Source organism: Zophobas morio, unplaced genomic scaffold (genome assembly GCF_036711695.1).
Source record: "Zophobas morio isolate AGI-343-1 ecotype UQ-CSIRO unplaced genomic scaffold, CSIRO_AGI_Zmor_V1 ptg000024l, whole genome shotgun sequence".
NCBI classification, from domain to species: Eukaryota; Metazoa; Arthropoda; class Insecta; order Coleoptera; family Tenebrionidae; genus Zophobas; species Zophobas morio.
The window spans coordinates 13,862,120-13,879,467 of record NW_026972129.1 but is presented as its reverse complement, the minus strand read 5'-3'; the positions used below and the strand labels follow the sequence as shown (position 1 = coordinate 13,879,467).

The 17,348-nt window shown below is 31.9% G+C and overlaps 1 protein-coding gene and 1 long non-coding RNA gene across 3 annotated transcripts in view; one reads left to right on the top strand and one right to left on the bottom strand.

Annotated features, from left to right (window-relative positions):
- The window catches only part of LOC135135480 (ras-GEF domain-containing family member 1B-like), a 180,954-nt gene that overhangs the window by 59,822 nt on the left and 103,784 nt on the right, over positions 1 to 17,348 (bottom strand). Inside the window, exons 4-5 of one of the 2 annotated variants that reach the window (XM_064064546.1) lie at positions 14,378 to 14,471; positions 8,139 to 8,189 (exon numbers count right to left, since the gene is read on the bottom strand). In XM_064064546.1, coding sequence (XP_063920616.1) covers positions 8,139 to 8,189; positions 14,378 to 14,471 — 145 coding nt within the window. Of the gene's footprint in view, positions 1 to 8,138; positions 8,190 to 12,320; positions 13,735 to 14,377; positions 14,472 to 17,348 lie in introns of those variants that run through there. The other variant, XM_064064544.1, reaches the window with a different exon arrangement.
- LOC135135482 (uncharacterized) lies at positions 14,586 to 15,798 on the top strand. The gene is made up of 4 exons (XR_010281565.1): positions 14,586 to 14,829; positions 14,928 to 15,229; positions 15,291 to 15,461; positions 15,509 to 15,798. It is a non-coding gene; the product is annotated as an uncharacterized LOC135135482 (long non-coding RNA).

Here is a 17,348-nt window from a genome sequence, read left to right as displayed (position 1 = left end):
CTGCAAATGCAACGCAAACCAATATTTTTTTAAATTGCAACGTATATTTTTTTGCGGATTTTGATTGATTATTATAATGCAATTACAACGATGTAAAATAATTATGGGTGTTTCTTTCATTTTCAGATGATAAAAAAGAAAAATTTAGAAATGTATAAAAGGTACTGACTGAAATACAGTAAATACTAGCACTAAGGAAAAGATACAACATTTCCTCTTCTAATAAATCACCCAAGAATCGCAAATACACCAAATCTTTTAAGAATAACCACAAAAAAATCATTAAAAATATTTTTGGGAACTAAATAATCGAATAATTTTTGACATACACCAAAGAAGTATTGTCGTATTTGGTTCAAGACTTCTGACGCTAGCAGTAGTGTGTAAAATAAATGTGTTTGTAGGTGTGTTTCCATAACAATTAGTTGAGTCAATGAAGCTTAAAAATCACTAAAACCTCATAATTCTGAAAAACACATGCGTTTTTGACGAAGCTTTTTTTAAATTCTTATTTAAATACACATTGTTTGAAATCAGAAACATTGCTAAAGGTGCGCGTAGATATTTATATTGTTTACACAAGAACAAGCGAAATTATAAAAAAAAAAATTACCTGATATTTATTAATAGGATTTTTTTTTCTCATAAAAATAGATTCTTTGGGTAAACAAGTTACAAAATTTACAATAAATAATTTGTTTAAACCAAACACTTTAACAAGAGAAATAGCTACGTAAAAGTATTTTTAGGGAGAAAATCAAAGCATTTCTAAATTTTTTGGACATGGACAATAAAAAAGGATTTTGTTGGGCACGTAAACAATAACCGGTAAACAAATTAAGCTCTATCTGTAAGAATATTCGTATGGTTTTTTTAACTTAACCTATATTTTTTGAGTTTATAAAATAAGTCTAATTATGTTTTTATGTTTTTAAATTCCAGATAAAACATTTTTCCGTTTTTTAAACGACAGCTAGAATTGACATACATTTTTTGCTGCTATTTAAATAATTCAAAGCTTTAATTCAATAGCAACCGTTTGGGCGTTGACAGCCCCTTTCTCACTTCTGTTAATTTTACAATATTTTGGCTACAAGTTTTTGGCGTATCTGTACTTGAAGTTGGATTGCAAATGCAACAAAAAATTTTCAGTAACATCTACAATATCGTGTTGTTGTTCTATAACATACAAGAAATAATAAATATTGAAGACATTGTTTCATTTAATAATAAGCGCAATAAACGTGATGCGTAGGAAATTAACACGTGGAAAATCAATACCTAAAAAATAGTCTATAATCAATGAACTATTCAGTCAATATGTCTGAAATACACACAAAAATATTGATGCAAATAAAAAAGAACTATGTACTTCAAAAACGACAAAGTACGTTTGACGCGACCGTAGTAAAAAAATTCCGGAATTAATTCTGTAAAATACAGGATTATGCTGAAATATAGTTTCCCCAGTTCTAATTCGGTTTTATGATGAAATCTTACTACATACTTACTTACTTACTTACTTACTTAATACTTATTTATGACTGTCCCATCACCGGCAGTAGTAGTAATCTATTGTTAAGGAAGCTAAGTTTTACACAATGGAATACTATCATAAAACCGAATTAGAATTGGGGAAATTATACCGCGTGATCAGAAATGACTGAGTCTGTTGGCAATCCTAGATTTTTAATTGAAATTAGTATCCTGATATTTTCTATAATTTCCGGTTGTCAGCTGTCAAGATTACCAGATTGTTGACATTTTTGAATTTGCAAAATGTGTCCACAACATAACCTAAAATTATCGCATGTCACGACTGACACATCTGTAAGAAAATTACTTTCGTTACCGATACCAATATGAACGCATTAAAAGCTTACATTTTTATTTAAATGGTAGATACAGCCATCAGACTCTTATTTTTGACCACGCGGTATTAGTAGAGTAGAATAGTAACTTTTTGTTCCAAATTAATAAACACACTAAAGACATGTATAATTGACTATAATAATGATTTAACAACTAATGCAATGACGAGTCACATTACGTTGTATTCATTTTCTTTGTACTGGTTTATCCACTTCAATTAATTGTTCAGTTTTTTGTTAATTTTAGTCACTAAAAAAAGTTAAAAAAACACAGTTAGATTCAATTTATAACCTGAAAACATATATCTACGTTCACTTCTAAAAATATACGAATACTCAGTTCGTTTGGAGCGGGAATAGGGGAAAACTGGTCAAGCGTTTGACCAATATTCCCGATTCCCGCTTGGAGTTCAACCTTCAATTTATTTACCCGTGATAATTAATGTCCACGACAAAACTTCTTTCTATTGTAGATGTTCATAAAAATTCAAAAACGGATTGACTTTCGGCGCAAAAATGCATACTTCATGTAGCTATTTCTCTGATGTTAAAATTTTTTATTTGATTAAATTAAAATTATATGTTTTATTGAAAATTTTATAACTTTTTTACCTAAAGAACATTAAAAAAAAAAAACAAATAAATATCATGAAAAAAATTTGTATTAAGTTATTTAGGTGTATATTAGGTACAAAACCACTTTTTTTTTCTTATGTCTATTATAGCGTGACATGTTTCGGATATTTAATATCCATCATGAGACGCAAATGTCAAATTATAAGAATAGAAAATTAATTGTTGCACATGACCTCTTTCTGGTAGAATAAAATTTAAAACAAAAATTACCGTTGATTTTTCTCTTTTTTTCTCCACGTGGACTTTTTCTTGGAGAGAAAGAGAAAAATTTGTATTTTAAAAATAAATCTCTACAAAGATAAATAAAAAAAGCATATACAGTGCGATTTAAAAAAACAAATCTGACTATTATCTGCTAAAAACTAAACTAATTTTTTTTAGTACATCACAGTGAAACGATTTTATTTGGTCTATCATTCGTCCGAATCGACTAAAAATTAAGCAACATACAGTATAAAATTTTTTTTTTCAGTCACCTTGTAAATAAATAAAAATTAATTTTCCAGTTTATGAGATTTGTTTTTCAACTATGCATGTAATATAAAAAAGATTTTAAATCTTCTTTTACTTAATCATTTTGTTTTTTTATTATTATTTATTATATACTTTGTTACTTTGTGCATAATTTTTTAGCATGTCTTTTCTATAAGCTTTAATTCTCTGTAATTCTCGTAATTACAACGTCTATATTTTCAGCGACAACTAGTCAACTGAGTAGTCAGTACAGGTTAAGGACGTTGTATTAATATACTCGTAATGTCCTTGGTACAGGTGAATTTAAAATCATTCAGCCCTTCATAATCATGTTATAAAATTTTAGTGGATACAAAAATAAACAACGTTCTGAATACACACGACGGATAATCTATAAAAATAAATAGTCGTATTTTCATACGAAGTTCGGGAAAGGGATGTTTTTTACACGAGTGTGAGGTTATTACGGGACAATACAGATACGTTTTTACCTGGTTTTTTCACTAATGAACATACTTTTTTTTTGTTGTAGAGTTCTATATGATATGATGTTAAAAAGCGATTACTTCTAGTACGTCGAGTTCTGGAGTAAGGGTTTGGCGTTTAATTATACTGTATACTATCACATTATAGTCAGAATGTTTTTCCCCACTTTCCATTTGCATCGAGCTGTAGATTCTCTAATATCAATCCCCAATAGTAATCATTAAGCTTTTCGCTATTCCGCTTCCTTTTTTAGGAGCAACGTCTTGATGAAACCCATTCTTCAAATCCATAGGATTTTATGCCTCATATTACACCCTAATGCCGTTCACGTCCACGTTCATCGACAATTTCTTTTATAGTTTTCTCTTCCCTAAAGGTTTTGGTGTTAGCGATTTAACAGCATTGCACACATTACGTTATAAGAATAACTTGGATCCTGCCCTCTTTAATTTTTGCAGCCACATCCTTCTTTATAACATCAATGAAGTTTTTCATCATACACGGTGATACGAAAATTTTGTGGTGTTCCACTAGTAAAGCGTTCGGTAGATTATGTTCGTTCCAAGAATTCACAAATATGTAGCTTTCTTGGTGGCCATTGTTTAACAATATACTGACAATATCTTGTTCGGCTGTCGTATTCACAAATGAAACAATGCATCGTGTAGCTAAGTTGTAAACCAAGCATCAACGTCACAATTGTTGAATCAGCGCTGATGCACCGTGTATGCTTTCTGTAATTAATTCTCCTTCATGCGAATGGCATGTTTAGAACGTACTGAAGAGTAAATATTTCCAATGCGTAGACAGTTTGTAAGCTCAATTTCGAAGAACTGATTAAAAGACGCCATTTTTCAGCATTTTGTCCGTAACCTGAGGTGATCCAAGCACAAGTATTCAAGTAAGCACGCATGTATGTCAATTGTAAGTCTTGCTTAAGCTTTTGGTACACGAACTAGGTCATTTAGTAGGTCATGGAAGCGTACCGTCTATCACTTTATGCGAATTTTACTAAATGACCAAAGACTCACGGGAAATATCAAACGCATTGTATAACTGGTTGCCTAAATTCTTAATAATCAGGTACTATTTTTAAACTTTTTTCCAACACTAACATTTTGATATCCTGTTAATAAGGATTAAAATGGTAAGAATCCACCTTTAGGTACTTTATGAAACGAGGACATATTCGTCGATAATTATGTATTATTTATCATTGTTAATTATCGGTAAATCTGGTTTTCGGTAATTTTTATGTTATTAGTGTTAAAGTGTAGTGTCATCGCTATCACTCAGAATATTTATAGGTTAGTAATTATTTCTAATTACTGATTATTTATAGATATATAAATAGTATCAATCACCAGTCTGATGGGCGCCGCTGACGTCTGTAAGTAAAGGAGCAACTTTGCGTTAATTCCGTATATTAACACAAAACCGTCATTTTCCACAATCATAATTTTAATTATGACGATTTTTCATGTTGCAGACTTAACTGTTTCGAGATTCTATCAATTAGTCAGACATAGTGTGGGCATATGGTAGGCACAGGTGACAATTAGTGCTGCCAACACTATTTACTTCAAATTACTGAATGGGTTACAAGGCTCGTTTACACGACCAATCTAACATCACCCGGAGCGGATATTTGCAACTCAAGTCTTTTGTAGGTTGTCATCATTTCTGGTATCTTTGATGCCTGCCGTCGAGTTGATTAACTAGAAACGGATCATATCAACGTCGAAGACTTTACTGATAACAGGAACAGGAATACGGGAAATTAAAACCAAAATTCAGTCTTCAGTTATGTTTAAAGCTACAAATAAAGTCAAAATGCACTGCATAACCTAATGACATGAACATTAATAGGAGCAGAGTTTTTAAATTGGAAAATTTCAATAAACACACTGAAATTTCGTGCTTATACATTGACCAAATTAAGATGATATTAAAGACGACTTTAACAATTAAGAATTAATTTATTATTATACAATATGATCAAGAAAAAAAGTCGTCTAGATACCCTTGAAATTTAATGTTAAAAAAATTATGTTGGTGTTCCTTGTTCCTTTTGACAATGAACGGTCAAATAAACTGCCAGGCCAATATAATGGACGACTTTTTTCAGATCATATAGTATTAAGTGGATGACAAGTGATCATGTGTCTTTCCGCACTAGGGAGCGGCACTTATCTTCTGCGTGATAAAGTTGGGCAACTAAAGTCAGTTAAATTTAGTGTGTTTTCGACAGATTTAAATAAAAAATAGAATTGAATCTGTTTTTTTGGCGCATTTTCGTGCTTTTTTGACTTGCACGTGACGATCAACGGTTGCTATAATTCCTTTAAATATTTTTGTTGTTGACAACAATGAAGATAAAATATTATACTATAGATAAAATGGAATTTAATGTTAGGCAGTTGAAATACCGTGTTCTAATTAACATTTCGAAATTATGTCGTTATTTATTTGTATTAATCATTATTGAAATTTAGACTTTGTAGAAATTAGATATGCCGTTTCTGAAGTAATCAACAAAATAAATAAACAAAGTGGAACAATAAAGTGTGAACTTCCACAGAACGGCGCCTTAGTCGATTTGTAATTAAATTATCGTTATCGTACAAGTGTGTTGGCATTACATTAACCCATCTGTAATCTACAATATTTTATCTGATACTTCTGAACTTGTTTCAAATCAGTTAAAGACAAATGAAAACAAAATTATTTACTTTTAATAGACCAGTGTCGTCAATAAAACGTGTAAATTTCTTGAAATACCTTGTAAATTAATGTTTCGAATGTCTCACTATTTGTGGCAGAGAAAAAAATATGACTCTTTCTCCTGAGTCCTGACTCCCTTTATAGTATATTATATAGCAAAAAACACAACATGTATAACAATTTGACCAGAATTTTTTTTTATTACATATAACGTGTCCCAGATTTTTTTAACACAACGGTATTTTTCTTAACAAAAAAACACTGCTTTTTTTCAAAAAATTAATATTTACATAATTAACGAAGAAATGACTACCAATTACAGACGTTTAAATTTATGAGTCTTCATAAATTCGGAATGAAAGAAATCCCTATTAGCAGATGTCAGCTCATAAATCGGTCTTGAATTTGGATGAAAGAGTCGCACTTGCTTAAAGAAATCGGACCATTCATTGTGTAGACACTTTATGTGGTAAAGCGGTAAAATGACTGTAGGCTGCGGTCTGGGGTAAATTGAATAGAGGTTGTAAATTATGAAAAGGCTGTTAAAATTAGAGATGAATATCTTCATAATTATGATTAATGAATTAGTTAATTCGAACTGATATGAAAAAAGAAAAAATTAATATCATAGATGAAGAAAAAATGTAGTGTTGTACAAAAAATGAAATCGATTTGCGCAGACACAATATTCATTTGTAAGTTATTGTTTGTAATAAATCCTGAAAATTTTAGATTTATAGCTTAGTACTTTTTTAGTAAAAGTAGACCTGTCATTGAAAAAAGTCTCCATAGAAGAAAACTCTACAACATATCAGTATTTTACCAGAAACCGAAATATAGAGAATCTATAAATGCGAAATTGAATAGAAAGATCAAGCGAACCACATTTGAATATAGAAAAAGAATGGTAGAAAACAGAAACCACTATTAAAGAAGCTACGACGTATACAATTTCAATTCAAGAAAACTTAACAATGAAGGATAATACGATGAAGCATTCAAGAGGGAAATAGAGATAAAAAAATATGGTGTTCATTTCAAAAATCGCCCAGAGTAGGCGTTGGAAATTCATTTGACACAAACAGCATGTCTGCTCTTATAACATCGATTTGGCAGAAATATAACCTGCTATATGTTATAAGAATAGACATGCCGTTTGTGTCAAATGAAATTCCACGCCTACTCTAAGTGATTTTTTAGTTGAACACCCGTTATAAGAAATTATGCAACACAAAAAAAGAAGGAACCGTAAAACGTATAGAAAATTTTAATGATAGAAATAGATCAGGTTTTTATAAGAAAGATGTTAAAATAAAACCAATGTGGGGAGAGAGTATTTAGATGAGATGCTAAAAATGTTCTCAAGCCCAGAAAAAAAAAATCATATGAGAAATAATTTGCGTTAATTCGTTACACTTGCTTACAACCTATATTACAGAAATTTTCTAAATTCAAGGTTTTTTAGATTTTAGTCGAAACAACTATGACAGTATTATTAACAATTATTTCTATAATAAGAACGCAAAGTGCTATATTATCGTTCGACAGAGAAAGTTGGCACAAGTTGTGAAGCGGAAGAAGGCACTTTCTGTTTGTGATACACAATACGCATACTATTTTTTCGACCCAGTACAAGAAAACATTCCAACAGAAAGTTAAATTTTAGAACTATTAATATAACAGATATTCAGTGTCAAGTTAAGTTGTGTTACATATGTGATAATGCCGTACGTAGAACTTCTTTAAAAGTAATAACGATGCTTTGTTTCAGACGAGAGACGAATGCCTGATTTTCGTTGTTAAGCATAACCACAGCAGCATGCACTTCCTATATGTTGTAGAAAAATTAATTACTGTTATAAATCCACATTATTATCTTAGAATTAATTCTGTTTTGTGACAAGTTGTAGCTCATTCTATAGAACAAAAAATTCTAATGTTACTTACCCTCGATTTTGGTGTGTGTTTCAAGCCAATGGCAGGCTGGCTCCTATTACTCTAAAACAAGAAAAAAGATGGTAATTATATTTCAGCTCACAAGGTGATACACGTCAGGTTATTAATGCGTCTAAAATTATGAAATATGGTCTGAACTAATAGGTTTAACTTACGCTTGAATATACAGACACTAATTAATGAGTGAAATATGAACCTTAGAAAAACTCAAGCCTGGGGGGTTGGAATACAAAAACTTATACATAGTGTGGAAGAAACGTTCGATAGAACGAACACACGGCAGTCTTGTAGCACAAACATTTACTGAGTGGTTTGTATTAAATTAACACATTACATACTTATTAAACAAATAAAACATATTTATTAGTGAAGACATAGGAAGTTATACATTTTACAGTGCTGCAATGTTTACATTTTGAGGAGGTAAACATCGTTTAAAATTCATGATGTAGTGAAGTATAAATAAAAACTAATTTGCAAAAAATGTATCAACAACGGAAATAACTTTTTTTGTTGCAGTCATTTCCTAACGTTATATAACTTCATTGTATATTTTTAGAATGCATTGTACGCAATTCAGAATTCGTTTACTCGTTGGTTCGTTACTTAATTTTTCCACCGTGCGATGGCTTTATGCGTTTCGACGTTTCACAGTTTGTAAAATACGAAAATTCATGTTTCTTATTTTGAACTGTCTGTAGACCGGAAATAGTATGAACGAGGAATCTCTAAATGTCGAATGCTACGAATTATTTTAACCTTTCGGAATTATTTTAAAAATAGTAAGTTTGTAGCTGCTGGTTTATAGAGTTTTGTGTACTTTACCCGAGGCACTATATATGGTTTTCCTTTTACAGAACAAGTTTTACACACATTTTTATACGTCTGGAGATGCTTCAATAATGTGCTTATTTTTAGACCTTGCAGCACATGATGTCTCAAAAACGTCAATGTATAAAGCGATTTATTTTATATAGAGCTAACCTAACTTCTATAAAAATACTTCAATAAAAAAAAATATGGTGTTTCTTCTTTGACTTTAAAATGTTAGGTACTATATATTTAAAATAAAAGAGTCGTTCGTGAGGTACTCTTTAAAAAAAATGATTCAGTTTTCTTCAGATTAACTTATTAATAAAATCATACCTATATCAGACCGGAGTGGATGTCAAGAAAATATGGAATCAGATATTTTTTAAAGTACTTCCCCGAGCTATCACTCCCACGACTTTATTTCCACCACGCTGCTATAGCTTGTGTTTTATTTAGCATTTTGTTTCAATTGTTTTGCTGTTTTAATCTGAAGTGCAACACAAAACCTTCGGCGCAACTTCATAAATAAACGATTAATATCGCATTAAAAAGTGATTTTATTTTAATTGGAAATGCAGAACTTTGTAACAGTGCCATACATTTTTTATGCATAAATATGAATTTCCATATTTTCTTTGTTTCATCTGGTTCAAAAACAAATTATGCATTTTATAACGGTTTATTGTTGCATAATACATACATTTGCAGATTGTGTGATAACATTGTTTCAATTTGTTTAATTAAGATATGTATCTGCGAGAGATGCGATCACATATTCATTCCGACGTTTTAAAAGGTTTTTTTAAATACGGACGTATTTCAAATGAAGTTATCTGGAAGTACTTCGTCAAATGCGTAGCTGCTAAAAAGAAAATTAAAAATATACACAGTTCTAATTAATTACGGTAAAGCGACTTTATTAAAGCTACACGAATATTTTATGATCTTGAAAACATTCCTACATTTCGTCGGCATCATTAAAACGTAATTTAAGGATATTTCCAGTGTGCTTTGAAAAAAGCTTATAAAAATTTATCGTACGTTTATTAGATTAGTGATAAAAATACTAGCAGGGGAGAATACGTTTACAGCAACAGTAACTAAAAACAAAATTGAAGGCTACTGGCTTAAATTTCTCTTCTCCAAGCAGAGTTATCGTTACGTATTAAAACATTACTGTACACAACCTATATATTATGAAAATATTATTATAAATTAATATTAGTTCAGTTCTTATTACTTATTCAACAATCAGTACATCGATAGCACTAAAAAATATATTGTGAAGTACTGAAGTGGTAAATGGTCGAACTCGTTCCAAAAATTATTTTCCCTTTAACTGATCTTCATATAAAGTCAGGGCCGGCTTAACACGGTAAGCGAAAGATGCACCGCATCGGGGCGCCCATGGCAAGGGGCGCCGGGCGGCTGGCACAGCCTAAGCTTTTATATTAACTCTATAAAAGTAAACATTGAATCACTACGTACAAAATATTATAGCAGGAACAGACCAAGGCGCCCATCGAAAACTTTTCAGAAAAAGCTACAGTTTAATATCCCACTATGGGGAGTGGTTCACAAAAACAGATCATAAGAAGTCACTTTCTGACTGTAATAATTGAAAAACAGTGCACCTTTGGGTTGGGTGATTGGACCTTTAGATCAATACTGAGAAAAAATACCAGATTTATGATTGCATTATCTGGGTAACAATTTGACGAGACAGCGGTATGACCAAAACCAGATGTTTTTCCTAACATTTGTCACGTTTGTTTTTACCATAAAACTCCATGTCGGCACATACTTAAAAATTTTATTTTCCAAGTCTAGTCGGTTGGTTGTGCTGATTGTTCAACAGTTTTGTTATATTTTTCACTGTTCCTGTTTGTAACCGAATTTGGTTTTGTTGTATCATTTTGTCGCTCTTTGTCATCATTAATTTTAAATTTAAATTTGGAATAACATTGAGGTAAGTCTAAATTAAAAATAACCTTGAAATCGTTTCAGTTTTACAATATTAAAAATTGATTCCCCCCTCCTTAATGAAGCCGTCTAACTTAAAAACTCACAAATTTTTGTCCCCGGTAGGGGCGGAATTCCAAAAAATCCTTTCTTAATGAGTGCTTATAACACAAAATGTACCTACTGTCCAAATTTCATGTTTGTAGCTTCAGTAGTTTAGGCTTTGCGTTGATAATTCAGTCAATCTGTCAGTCAGGACAAATACTTTTATATACAGTATGTCCCCGGATTGAGTTCACAAGAGGAAAAAACACTGTATTTTCTATTTTACAAAAAAATAACAGAGGAATAACATTTTTAGCTTAATTCAAAACGAATAAATCTGCAATATTATCAGGTTGTGTCCTTAAAAAAAAACTAAAAGTAACGAAGAACTTAGAAATATGAAAAAAATAATTTTAAAAGTACAGACCAAGAATATTGAAGTTTTAATTGCAGATTTATTCGTTTTGAATTAAGCAAAATATGTTATTCCTATGTCATTTTTTTGTAAAATAGAAAATACAGTTTTTTTTCCTCTTGTGAACTCATACCGGGGACATACTGTATATATTAAGATTGATTCATCATAATTTTATGTATGTTTGTTAATAAAAATATCGCTCTAAAAAATATGTGATCACAAAATTTTATTTGTTTTTTTTTACAAAAATTTTTTAGAGGGCGTTGAACAGTAAGTTGCATCGGGGCGCCTGGTCCCTTAGAGCCGGCCCTGTATAAAGTAAAATTCATTTTGAAATCGTCGCTGTTCCTAGATGCATGAATTTGCTGAAAGTGTTCGTGCCGTTCTAAAATAGGAATGTTTACTTTCAAATAAAATTAGCACTTCTTTTTATATGTCAGAAATATAAACTCATAAAACAAACAAGTCACACATAACTTACTTAACTGTTTATAACAACCAATAAACAAAAGATGTTTCAAAACTTAAACACAAATCTGTTAGCAATATTAATTTAATAGCATTAATTTTGTTCTTCCTATTTATAAATAGCCTTTTTTCTTTCTTTTTCCGCTACTTTTCTAGACATAATTAAAAATAAAACTTTCATAAAATACCATCGACCGATATTATATAATTAACAAATTTCTAATATTTATGTATGTGTGACGAATAAAACGGGGTTATAGTGTGAATTCGTGGTTATATAACCGAAACCGCGTATGCTACTTAATTAAGGCAACGATTTCGGTTCACTGTTATACAACTCGACACTGAGCGCCAAGCTCAAGATTTTAATAGTTGTCTCACAACTGTCCTTTTGACAGTGCGCCCACAAACGTCTTTACGAGGTGAAAACGCGAGTTTTACGGACACATTAATTAAGAGGAACAAACCTCGCTCCATTTCCGGTTTTGTGGTAGTCTCAATTCAATGCTTTGTATCTCTTGGATCTGCTTGACCGTCTGCTGGAGATCGGCTTGTAACTTCTGCTGCATTTGTTTTTGTACCATCATTTTCTGCTCAACGTCTTGGCTGCATTCCCCATCTAGAAGACAGTTCTGGCCTTTCCTCATCACTTTTTCCTTTTCCAATCTCTGCGACAACAATTCCTCCAACTTCTTCGTTGATTGCTGGAATTGACTTTGTGATATGATTTGGGGTTTCGGTTTCGTTTTAACTTCATCAGTCTTTTGAGTGGCGTTAAATTTAGCAATTTGCTGTCTGAAAGTCTCTTCAGGCCGGTCGGTTGCGTATGGTTTATGCTGCAGTATTTTTTGTTCAGTCTGTGGCAAGAATTGTGCTAAAGCTTGTGCGTTGGCTACAAAATTCTGCTTATTTTGTGTGAATGATTGTCGCACTTCTTGTGACAGATAATCCGGTTGTGATGATTTTCTTTGGTGGCCAAAGTTTTTAGTTTCTGCGATTTTTTCGGAGAGAAATTCGGGTTGAGAGGCTTTCCTCTGGTGGGACGCGTTCGGGGGTTCGGTTTCTGCAGGCTTCTTGATTAAATCTAATTGGATGAAATCCTTGAAGCCACCTGAGTCCGAGGAATTTGAATCTAAAGAGTCTATTTTAGTCATGGCTTTCCCGTTCAGTTCTTTTTTGTTTACGTTGATTATCCCGCAACAGTCTGTCGTGGCGTTTGATAAAATACTACAGCAAACCGTGCTGGGGGAATTCGGGGCTTTCGGAGTTGCTTCTTCAATTTTTTTATAAGTCTCATAGCTAGTACTATATTTATCACATTTTTCGCTAACGTAAGTGGCCGAATATTCATCGTATTTAACGTTAGTTTCGACACCTATGTTTTTATAATGCAAACTTTCGGAAGTTTTGGTTGAGAAAACCTCTTTGTAGTCCTTTTTTTCCGTTTGTGAAAGCGAACGCGACACTTCCTTAGATAATAATTCCTTCGGTTTATGCTCTGGAACCGCTGATCTTCGTGAAGAATCGGTAACCAAACACCTTTCATTTTCTTTAACAACTCTCTGGGCCCTGACATTCACAGGCGGAACGTTTTTGGGTTTCGAAGGAACTGTCGGTTTAGGTCCAATTATTTTAGGCTTCTCAGGCTTACTGCACTCTTGCATTTTAAATACTTAGGTGTTTGCACATTTCAAAACACTCGACAATATTAATCGTAACCTACTTCGTACAGGCATTATTTTATCGTGAAAATCGTCTTAGACACTTGATAACAGCACTTCGTTGGTACGAAAACATTGGGTTTAAATGGAGGGCAATGCAAATTTATTTAGTAAATAAAATTTCACGTCAGTATTACCACACTAACAAACACGTTGCAATGTTGGGGTTGACTCCCTTACGGAGCAAAGTTGGATAAGACGACGCTTGGCGGCGCAAAGCGTCGCGTTCGATAAGCTTATCAGGGGGATGAACAGGTTAGCTCATTGTATTGTGGCTGTAAACAGGTGGGGGCGGCTCCAGATTCAATTACCACGCGGTAATCAATCATTTAATTATGTGTAATAATACCGATAGTTTCGGTTATAGTCCTGATTAAGGTTCAGTGACACCTTCCGAATTATTTCATTGTTAGCTACCCCTCGTCGCCCCAACTATACAATTTATCCAACACAATAAGTTACATAAATGATACAAAGGGTAGACCATCGCCGGTTTTCGATAGTGTCTGACTTATCCTGTTATGCTTTATAAACGACATCCTTTTGTTGCAAACTATCCTTTCTTCATTTAATAGCTTTACATTCAAGTTTTTAACGAGAAAAACCCGAATTTTGTATAAACTGGACTAAAAGTAAATTTATGCTGCTACAATAATAAAACAATGGTCCAAAGGTAAATATACAGTGAGTTCTATCACCCGTATAGACATTTTTATAATGTAAACAATGTCAAATTTATTGAAACGTTTCAATTTAAAAAAATATTGAGCGCTAAATCTTGTATTTGTTTACATTTAACCTACCTTTCCCAATCCTCTGGTATTGGCTGACAGCAAAGCTCCTAGCGCATGTTCACGATATTCCTTATCCAAATGATCGTGCTGGGCTTGAATACGTCTGCAACCAAGTAAACATTAGTTGGGGAGAGAAAGCATAGATGGCGCGCAGTGTTAAAGCATTTCTCATGCTTATACGCGATCTAAATGATCTGATACGACACCTGGTGTCAAAAATGTGCACTACTCAGGAGCATAGTGAAAGATGAAAATACTGTTGGTTGTACAGTGAAATTTCGTTGTTTTATGTTAAACCAACAAAATTAAATAAGTTGGTCCCAGTATTCCTGAAAAAATGACTGTTAACAATACAAATTGTTGTGTTTTTCGCTGCCATAGCAAAAACAATAGAAACAGTGGGCTCTCTTTTCATAAATTCCCCATAAAAAACAAGTCATTTGTTTAAATGTTATGAACAGGTAAGTATTCATATCAACAGTAAATTTAGTTTAATCAGTATTTAACTAAATTGTTTTTGATTATCAGTATAATATGTATATATATATTATATTTTTAGGTTAGGAATCAGGGAAAAAAATGGACAGATATAAGACTTGGATGGTAAAGCTAAATATGGGAAAACCAGCAACAAAGCACATGAAAGTGTGTTCACTACATTGTAATCAGGATGATTTCATATTGAGGATTTGATTTGAGGACCCAGGTGGGTTAGTTAGCTTCGTGCTTGCCCACTACACCTTGGGTCGTGGGTTCGATTCCCGCCTTGCCTTTTGGGTGTTGTGTATGTCATGTTTCCTGTAATTGGGCCTCCAGCTTGTTAGAGACATCATAGGATAAAATAAATAAAAATATTACGTGGTAAGTACAGATTTGGGTAAATGTTGTTAATGTATAATAGACAATAAATGAAATATTGTAGATGTAAGTATCATTACTAAAGAATTACTACCTAGAAGGCCCAAAAATCGAGACTTTAAAGCAGTCAGAAGTACAACAATGAGAAAATCTGAAGGTTACATAATTTCAAGTACAGATAGTACTGATGTAAATTGCTTCGACAGCAGTCAGTTACATCAAAAAACTGTTTCAAGTATGTATACATTTGATGATATTTAAAAAATACAGATTATTTTCTAGCATTAGAAATGGAAACCGTGCAGGCTTTGTTACATTTACAAAATTCACAAAAAAAGGATAAAAATATTCAAGTGACAAGTGGAGATTTAGTGGCACCTTTTATAAGTACACTTAAATCTGATAATGATTTAAATACAATGGCTGGAATACCATCCTTTCTGTTATTTAATGCTATTGTTGCAAATTGTGAGATGTTTGGAAAATTCTGTAATAAACATAAATTAAACTTGAAAGAACGTGTTCTGTTAACTTTTATGAAACTGAAAAATACATTTTCTTATGCTGTTTTAGCAGTTTTGTTTAAAACGGTGACAGCAATAACCTGAAATATTATTCATGCTTTATTATTTTATTATTATGCATTATTCCACTCATACATAGTATGAAATGAACACTTAATTTAAAAAACAATAATCACTATAATTAATAAAGTTTTCACAGAAGTTTTAACACCACATGATTTAGCATGTGTTCACTTAAAAAGTTAAACAAAGGGTTAATAACATGAGAACTACAAAAAAAACTGACACAAACAACGAAACAGGCTGTAAACTGAACAAATCCACTACAAAAACGCTCGATTTATTAACACAACACACTTTTTTCACACGATGGACACTTAAGACTTGCCATAAAGGATACGTCAAATATGCCTTAGAGCGGCCATGTTGCAGTTAACAGTGGCGCCCCCAACGGTCATTTAGTTCGCGTATAGCGATTTAAAATTTAAAACTCATCTTTGAATAACTAAAATGTCTTGAATCTCCTCTGGTATTTTTATTTCATTTCCAGCAGTAACTGAGTGTTTCTTTACAAAATTTTTACATCAAATTAAAAAGTTGATTATTTTGTTAATGAAAGTAAATGCAACAAATTTGACTGAAAATGTATATTTACTATTTACGTCATTTAGTTGCTTTCTAATAATCACAAAAACTAGTGAACTAATAAAAAATATATTAATTACAGAACTATAACTCATGTTAATGTTCATATTGTAAACAATGTATTTCTAAAATAACTAAACTAAGATAATCGATCATTCAAGTATGAAATTCAGTTCCAGTTTTTTTTTTTTGAGAACTTAATTTGTCCAACAGTTTTTCAAGTGTAACAGAAATATCACTAGTTACACCCAACCCTTTATTCTAATTTGATTAGTACCAAGCCCGATAAAAAATTTCAAACGACTTCAAATTACATTAAAGTGTAAATTTGGCTTTATGAACAGCTAAATTTACTTTTTGCTTTAGATTTGTTTTTAGAACTGAGTATATGGTATCCTTTGAACTATATAACTTTGGCGAAAAGTTACAATTTTGCCCTTATCAAAATGCGACATTGCTGGCATTATTGTTGACAAAATAAATTTAAAGCGCCAAAATTTCAAATTTATTTTCAGTGTCAATCAGAATGACAGTAAGGGGTGATTTACAATGATGTTTGTTAAAATAACAGAAGCTTGTGGTCTGAAATCTTTTGTCAGGTATAGTACATACCTACATACAGCTGGTTTCACAAAAAACGGGAGCAAATCAGATTCTCATAGATCATTGAAAAGCCCTGGGAATATGACGTTCATGTCACTGTCATTTGTCCCGTTTTTTGTGAAACCAGCTGTACGTACTATTTTATTAAAATTTGTTGAAGGAAGCCTCAAAAAATTTTACATATTTTTTTAAAGTTCTGAAAAAATGTCATTAACTCATTAGGAAATATTCTGTACATATATTTATTGCTGATAAGGAAGAATTTGTACTGATTTTGTTTTATGTTCCATATGAAGAGTAAAAGGAATGTAGATTTAAACATGAGAACAATTTTTTGTATACTTTTCTAC